At 38.4% G+C, this 8,681-nt stretch overlaps 1 protein-coding gene across 1 annotated transcript; it reads left to right on the top strand.

The window, feature by feature from the left end:
- The first annotated feature begins 4,926 nt into the window (after positions 1 to 4,926).
- On the top strand, positions 4,927 to 6,635 carry LOC114734251 (expansin-like A2). The gene is made up of 5 exons (XM_028921838.1): positions 4,927 to 5,165; positions 5,245 to 5,354; positions 5,441 to 5,619; positions 5,923 to 6,055; positions 6,143 to 6,635. The coding sequence occupies exons 1-5, from the start codon at positions 5,054 to 5,056 to the stop codon at positions 6,386 to 6,388; spliced, it is 780 nt and encodes a 259-aa protein (XP_028777671.1). The 5' UTR covers positions 4,927 to 5,053; the 3' UTR covers positions 6,389 to 6,635.
- The last annotated feature ends 2,046 nt before the right edge of the window (positions 6,636 to 8,681 follow it).

The raw sequence follows: 8,681 nt of genomic DNA on the forward strand, positions 1-8,681 counted from the left end.
CGTTTTTGGAGGTAACTGGATCCAGAGGACTTTCAAGAAATGGATGGCTTCACTAGTCGCAAATTGCAATGTCTGAATACCCTGCCCTCGCAGGTATATATACGTATAACAAAAAAGTGTCAGTATATATACGGATATGTATATGTACGTAAAAGCAGACACACTCATATGCTTTTGCTTACCCTGTGCAATGCTGATATGGGGCATGGCCATGTGAATTGTTAAATTATTCACTTCACTTTGTTGGGTTTTGTGGTGGACAGTGTTCGTGTATGATTGAGGACAAGCTTGCAAGAAGGCGGATTTTTTCTCGGGACTAATCCGTCACAAGGCTAAGATGTTTTATTCCGGGTAACCATTCATTAACTTTTTGGGCCCGTTTACCCAAGCAACTCTAACAGTTGCTCTCGTCCGTACTCCTGAAAGTAACTTATTTGTTTAAATTAGTTGTGTACAGCCATGCAGTCTCCAAAAGGACAAAAAACGCTTACAAACAAGTGATGTAACGGCGTCGAAGGATACACAAGAAAGCCGAACATGCTAAAATATTAGGTTTATAAAAAAGGTTAAAACCTGAAGTGAAGGGTTTTGAAATGAATGAACTTCTCAAAAGTCAAAAGAGAAGCCTTTCAGAGCTATTCATAATGGATACAAAAAATTTAAAAAGAAATGAGAATCATGTCCTTTGGATTGATTCTTCCCAACGAGGTTTGGTTTATCGTCATTTGGAAATGGACTGACTTGCCTGATCTAGAGTTGTAGGCTAACGGATGAAGGGGGCAGGCTTTAGGTGGACTTTGAGGTGTTTCCAAATCCATGTTCGGATGGTGAGACTGAGAAGAAAGCTCAAAATCAACGGACACGCCAAGGTGGGCTGAACCTCAATTTCCAAAGTCACGTCCCTTGCCCAATTGTTGGGCGGAGCCGTGTCGCCAGCCACATCGCAACTTCGGGACAAACTAAGATATTTCCATGTGGAAAAAAATATTCCTCCGATCCTTTAAGACCTATGTTATCTAACATACATGCATGCATTTAGATTGTTATAATTTTAAATTTTTCTAAGTTTGCCCTTTTTTGAATGCAGGGATGGGCCGTCTTAATGAAGAAAGTACCGCCTTAGTGAAGAAAGTAAGGTAAGTATTAATTTTAATGTACTCCTACAAACATTTTGAGAAAAAATTTCTTGTATATTGAAATATACCATATCTACTTCTTAATATAAAAGTTATTTAGGAGTTGAATTTAGTCTTAAATACAAAACCTCAATTTGCATAGTCTCAAAAATTTATTTTTTTATCCAAAATGTTCATATTGATAGTAAATGGTTCCCGCCTAAAAATAATTATAATGCACATGATTAAATATGATAATTTAGATAAGTCAATATATATTTGTTATAAATAACTAATTTAATTATTTTTTTCTAGCTCTTAGGGTTGTATTAAAATATTTCTCATTATATATATAAAAGAAATATAATATTTATCAAAACACCCCTCTAATTTACTGTATTGCAAAAGCTAAAATATAATATCACCATAAAAAGCTAAAATATGCGTAACTCCCTCAGGTTAGCTACATATCATTCTTCTCGTACTTAAAGGTTTAAAACAAACCTTCTTATCCTTCCGTTGTATACTTGTATTAAGAGGGGGGGGGGTTTACTTTTCATATTTTGACTCTTAACTTCTTGCTGATATAGCCCTCAGCAGAAGATGCGCCATATAGGATTACTTGTCATGATATTAATATCCCTCATCCCTCCGTCGTCTCCCGCCCCTGACCCTCCTCTTTCTTCTCTATTATTTAGCTTGTTAAACTCAGACCATCTACTTATATTTCATCCTCCTCATGCTTCTCATCTCCATCGCCTTCTTCCTCCAAATCTGATCACTGTAATTTCTTGTTTGGGTGAGTGACAATGAACCCTACCCCCTTTTGTCCAACATGAACTCCCCTCAACTCTGTTCTTCTACCAAATTCTTATGTGTATAGAGCTATATGTGTTTGCTGCTACTGTTTTATACATATAACTAAAGCAAACATCACAAAGATTAAAAGAACAAACTTCATAAAAAAGCATCCCTTCCTGATAAAACTTCAGCTACTTTAGCCCATTTATGTGGTGACAATTCATAAGGAGCCAATTCATCCACCAAAGTCCAGGCATCCTTCTTTGTGTCATGATCTAGATGATTGTGCCATCTATAAATGTTTGGAAATTATCATGATCATGAACCCATATTTTGAAGCCAAGACATTTTTCTTTTTTTAATGTCTGACAAGCTAAAGTTGCAGGTGGAGAGAGAGGAGACGTGGAGAGGTCGGAAGACGCAAGAAAAGAGGAATCAAGGAGGAAAAAAAGAAAGTGTTATGCATGTGTGTTATAGCCTCTTAGAAATATTCTTAATTGGGTCAGACCGGCACAAAAATTATTTGTGTATTGATATCCTAAAAATATTGTTTTTGTCCTAAATTTATCGTTCATTAATTACCACCGACCATCTTAATATAATTTCAATCGTTGGTTACTAGGAGTATTTCAGTAAAACAACGTTATATGTGTACTCCAGATAATAATTCATAAAATGTCAAGTATGTATTTCATATATATATTTATATTTATATATATCTAGATAATGCTTTAAGGATTGAAATGGAGGAGAAAAGAAACAAGTGATATTGTGCTTGTAATAATTAGTCAGCAGAATTACATTATTAAATGCATATACAAGAATTACAAGAACTTTGGTGGCTCCTTGAAGAAGGAAATACCGGTGAATATCTCAGGAACAAGGTTTCCATAACGAATAGTAACCCATTTTATACAGAGAGAATAAAGCAAGTCATGCGGTTCATAATATTCAAACAACACAGATTACAGTTGCAAGCATGAGAAGAGATCCTTGCTTTTCCCATGTTGCACAATCAAAAGAACTCAGCTTGTAAATAGTCTTAACTAATATGTAAGTTGATTTCACATCTAACGAACGATTCAGTGTACCAATCATTATTAGAGGAATGACAAGGAGAACATAGATTGAGCGAGCAGGAAATTAGATGCAATAATGCAACACATCAAACAGATTGGCCAAGTCATGACCAGGCAAATGTCGCATTCCCACGAGCGTGTGATATGGGTCTGATGAATAAAAGAAGTAGAGTATTTCCTAATTAGACTCGATTGTCTGCTTGTTGTTGGTGGGACTAATTAGACTCGAAATGCAGCCCATTATATATGGGATTTGAATGTCTAATTGTGGGGATGCAGAACATAACCCTGCAAAAATACAGAGGAGTTGTGTTTGTGTTGAAGATGAAGGAAAGCAAAGAATATATGGCTGAACAAACGAAGATAATACAACTGGTCATTTGTGCTTAATTAAAAGGTTTGAATCCGCAGCGCGTCTCTCCTTTTTCTCTTCTAATACAACAGCTGGCAGTGACAAGCCAATACATGCTGTGTACCTTCAATTACGCTTTTCTCCATTTAATCTTTCTTTTCCTTCTTCATTGGTCACGTAATGAGTTGTATCAAAGTCAATGCTTGAGACTTGCAGCGCCAAAATAGCGTCATATTTATATGCTTTTTATGTTATGTTCTAAGGTAAGGTGTGGACTGTGGAGGAGACTCCGCTGGCATATATATTCATCGTTTAATATTTAATACATGTGTACAATGCTACGTACGTGATTTTATTCCTCACTCGTGTGAATTTTGATCTCATTACAATACCGTCCAAAGCAATAATGAGTTTAAAAACCGACCTCATATGTTAAACAAGATCATTAGCCAGCAGAATGGACAATGCTATTTTTAAATATTATTATGCGCATATATACCGCATCCAAGAAACAGCCAAGCAGGTATCCTAATGTAAAGGGATCAAGATTGAAGTACTTTTTTCTGGCAGCATATCGCAATTACAGAATCATGGACTGGCTTAATTCGTAAGAATAATCCCACTGAATAAAAGTCGTTGTGGGGGACGCTATTATTCAGCGATGCTTAGTTTTAGACAGCTGGATGCAACGGGCTTTGGCGCTCTGGGCCGAGGCACAGGATGGTAGTTATCAAGTTGTCTTTTTAAAGTTTGGACAACGTTGCCAAAAGCCTTTCTAATCAATCAAAGTGTTGAAAATATAGGCACTGGGAACTCAGAAACAGGGGAGAGATGGGATTAGGTGGGGGGGTTTGGTTGATATCCTTAATGGGGAAGCGTGAGTGGGACATGAGTGCAAACAGACTTGGCTCAAGCCTCATCACTGCTAGTTCAGAAGCAATCATCGTTGCTTGTCCACCAATCTTAAAAGCTTCTTTCCTTTTTGTCTTTGGGCAGCCAATAGTGTTAACGAATCACCCCGCTTGCCACCCAAGCCAACTCACCCTCCCTTTCCCTTCTTTTCCGCTTCCTATCCTTATCACCATTATTTATGCCAGCTCCTGTCAAACTGCAACTCAGTCATTGGTCCTGGTATAAAACAAATCCCCCCCCCCCCACCCCAACAAAACATAAAATTATAAAACAAAATAACATGATCACAGAGCACCAAGCCGATCCACTTCAATTTTTTAGAATAAAAGCAGCCATTCACTTTCTATATATCTTAATCCTCCTGTAGTAAAACACCGTACTTTTACTCTGGGTAAAGAAAGGGGAAATTTCCGAAAGTGCAAAAGACAAATGCCACCTGTTGCCACCGATGCTACCACAGAATCAGAAAAAGGCATGCGAAAAACTCTTCCCACTGTAATACTGCTGCTAAGTGCTAAGCAGGGCCGGTGAGCCGAGGAAGCCGCGTTCCCCAGAAAGCGTGTCCCTTTCATTCTTTCTTGTCTGAGCACTCCCACGTAGCCACAGCGTTGAAATCATACTTGTCTTCTTCTTTATTTTATTAATTAATATCTCACTTTATAAAACCCCTTTTTACTCTTTCACTTTGAAACTATGCTTATCTGTTCTCCTCCTCCACACTCCTCCTTTCTACCCTCTATTTATTCATTGCCTCCTCCTCCTTCCCTTCGTCACACCTCAGAACTCACCGCAATATGGCTTTCTTCCTTGTCTTCCTCTCCCTTCTTGTTTCCTCTGCCACCGCTTGCGATCGCTGCGTCGTCCAATCCAAGGCCGCCTACTTCTCTAAATCCTCTGCTCTTTCCTGTAATTAATTGGACCCCTTCTCCCTGTCCGATTTCATAATGAAATTATCATATATCTGAGAGGTGATCTTTGTATGCAGCTGGGGCGTGCGGGTATGGCTCCTTGGCCGTGGGATTGAGCGGTGGACGCCTGGCAGCGGCGGTGCCTTCTGTCTACAAAGATGGCGCCGCTTGTGGTGCCTGCTTTCAGGTGCGTCCTTCAACTTATGTTCCTCTATCGATTTTCTTTTGTAGTCATCTGCATACCGTCCTCCTGAATTCATAACATTTCTGCAGATAAGATGCAAGAACCCGAGTTTGTGCACAAAAGAAGGGACTACCGTGGTCGTCACCGATCTCAACAACAACAATCAAACTGATTTCGTGCTCAGCAGCAGAGCCTTCGTGGCCATGGCTAATAAGGGTATGAGCCAACAAATTTTGAAGCTCGGAATTGCCGACGTTGAATATAAGAGGTGAGCTTTTTCATCAATTCATCTTCACTTGGTATTTAAGTCTAGATGGAGTTCATCTTTTCTTAATTCAGTCCCCTTTCCCCGGGCCCACCAGGATGGCACGATGATCATCTACATTAATAGCAGTAACGGTCTGAAGTCGTATAATATCAGACATATCTAAGGCAGCGGATGCGAAGCCATAAAAAACTAGTTTTATAATATCAGATTATCTAATGGGATTTCAAAGTTTGAATGGGTACTTGTAGCAGTGACTTATGGGAATTTCATTACAGTCAAACTAATTTATGGTGTGTGGAGCAGAGTACCATGCGAGTACAGAAACCGGAACCTGGGAGTACGGGTGGAAGAATCGAGCAAGAAACCGAACTACTTGGCAATTAAATTTCTGTATCAGGGAGGTCAGACGGAGATAGTGGGGGTGGATGTGGCTCAGGTAAATAAGAAATGTGGAAATGCCTGAGCAGAAGGCTTGAAATGAGTAAAGAAATGTGTGAACTAAAAGGGTTGAATGTTGAAACAGGTGGGGTCTTCGAACTGGAACTTCATGAGCAGGAAGAATGGGGCCATATGGGCGACGGATCGGGTGCCGGCGGGTGCATTGCAGCTGCGGATAGTGGTGACGTCAGGGTACGACGGGAAATGGATATGGGCGCCCAAGGTGCTGCCTCAGGACTGGAAGGCTGGCCTCGTCTACGACTCCGGTGTTCAGATCACCGACATCGCCAAACAGGCCTGTTCTCCCTGCGACGATGGCTCCTGGTCCTGATCCCGTTTCTTCTTCTTCTTCTTCGCCATTCTCACCCACATTCTTATTCTTTTCCAATTTTACTTGATAACAATAATATATTGTGATGTTCATATTGTAGTATAAACATTGGGTTTGATCTCTTGTTTCACCACCTCACTAGTCACAAGCAAGCAAAGGTCAAAGGCAGTAATGCAGTGTATAGAATAGGGAGGCGGGTTCATGTTGTAGTCCGGAATGCGGATTGAGACCACAGTTGGGCCCATTAGAACAAAAAGGGCAAAGACGGCCTCAACCCAAAAACCAATTAGCTTTCGTTTTAGGCACTGTGTGCGTCCTAAAACCCATGAAACCATGTGCCCTGTACACTTGTTTCTGTATTCAAATTACTCCAGCCTTGGATTTAGATCACGTGCTCCTATCAGATAAATGCATTTGAAACTCGTCCGAAGAATAGTGAATCTATAAGTTAAAAAAAAAAAAAGAAAGAAAAGGGAATAGCGAATTTACGTGAAATACGTTGGAAAAAGAAGAAGAATGTAAGTGAAAACGGCGCCGTAACCATGACTGGGGCTATCTGCTTCGCCCATTGTCAAAAATGATAATCTTGCCGCCAATATTCAGTAGTTAAGTGGAGAGGAAGTAACGGTCATTAAATAAAGTCATCAATTCAAATCTTATGAATTACTTTTGGACCCAACGAAAAGGCGGAGAGGAATGCCCACTAATTATCGGAGCCTTTTGCTGGCCCGGCCCACTAAACAATTCTCGGCCCACCATATCGTTCCCAAGATTCTTTCGATAACGGCATTCATAAACCGTGGCCTCTCGGTTTGCAGCTCACGCATCCAAGCACTAGGTGCCGTATAAAGCCAGCTCGAATATAATTAGGGTTTAGTTAATGAGCAAAATATAAATATTTCAATAAATTCGTGCAATGTTTTGAACCTGCGTGTATCTCTATTTGTTGTTCTGTTCATCTTTTAAGGCAAAATTCTCATCAATGGAAAAATCATTCAAGCATAATAGGGTTGTGATCAAGCACACATGCCACGTCATGCCAGGGAACAAGGCTGTTCATTTTTTTCCTACTTCTTCTGTGACTGCAGTGTTTTTCCAAATTCAAAAGGGAGAATTACAATTAGGTCTAAGAAAGAAAAATAATTATTAAAAAATCTTAATAACAACCTAAATAATATGTAATAATAAATTTGAATAAAAATTTTAAAATAAAAAAGGACAGCTTTTAAAATTTATTTTGTAATTTTTTAGGCACTTCGTTGTAATTCTCCCACTCAAAATTTGTCTTGATATTACTTTTTCAAGGTTCGTACGGCTCCTTAAATAGTACAAAATGTCGCGTTGGGTTGGTTCAGACAACCACCTATTGCCAATTTGTGATGGCCCACGCGAGTGGAGGGAAAGAAAAGCACGGCATGCCTTGCCTCGGGAGATTTTGGGCCTGTTTATTTTTGTTTTTTGTTTTCTTGTTCTTAAAATAATCTTATAAAATTGTTTTTAGCAAGCTTTGAAAATAAGAAAACAAAAGAGTTTGTTTGGATAATAATTTTTAAAAAAATCTATAAAAAAATAATATGTTGTCGTTACTAATAATAAGTTGTGGATAGTAGGTTAAAAGATAAAAAAATTTCTCAAAACTTTTCAAAACAAAAAATAAACACAAAAACAAAAATAAGAAAACATTTAAAATTTTTTTTGGTTTTTTTATTTTTAAAAACATGTTACTGCTTTGTTTTTTAAAACAATCAACTAAAAACAAATTACCAAATAAGTTTTTGTGTTTTAAAATTCATTGAATTATTGTCATCTAAAAATTTATGATAAAATCCTGCATAGTTTAAGTGACAATTTAAGTCATATTATGATGAATCAGCATTATCATAAGCATCGCATTTTCTTGCATACGTATGAGATATATTTATGCATAGAGACACACATACGTGATTTCTGTTTCTAAACATTGGTTGGAGGCAACCTCTTTGATTAATGTCGTGAGTGTGGTGAATAACATTATATTTGGGCACATCTAGATGATTGATGAAATGGAAAAAGAAAAAGAAAAAGAAAGAAGAGGAGGAGAGAGGACATTCGAGGAAGTAGCAGATGGGAAGACTTCGATAAGGTTGAGGAGAAACTTGTTCGCAGGTCTTTGCATGACGACTTCCAAGTCAAACGCTCCATTGTCCCCACCCTGCCCCACTAATTCTATTATTATTACTCTTCCGATCCTAATATAAGACCCATTTAATTAATTTGATTAGATTAAGGAAGTTAGGTAAGTTAGTTAATTATA

Source organism: Neltuma alba, unplaced genomic scaffold, assembly GCF_004799145.2.
Source record: "Neltuma alba isolate B1F8T4 unplaced genomic scaffold, ASM479914v2 tig00002628_pilon, whole genome shotgun sequence".
Lineage (NCBI taxonomy): Eukaryota > Viridiplantae > Streptophyta > Magnoliopsida > Fabales > Fabaceae > Neltuma > Neltuma alba.

Bases quoted from the DNA above. Each gene is read 5' to 3' on its own strand.
- LOC114734251 (XM_028921838.1), top strand. From the start codon at position 5,054: ATGGCTTTCTTCCTTGTCTTCCTCTCCCTTCTTGTTTCCTCTGCCACC. The intron at 5,166-5,244 runs GTAATTAATTGG...CTTTGTATGCAG, and splicing joins TAAATCCTCTGCTCTTTCCT to CTGGGGCGTGCGGGTATGGC. The intron at 5,620-5,922 runs GTGAGCTTTTTC...TGTGTGGAGCAG, and splicing joins GCCGACGTTGAATATAAGAG to AGTACCATGCGAGTACAGAA.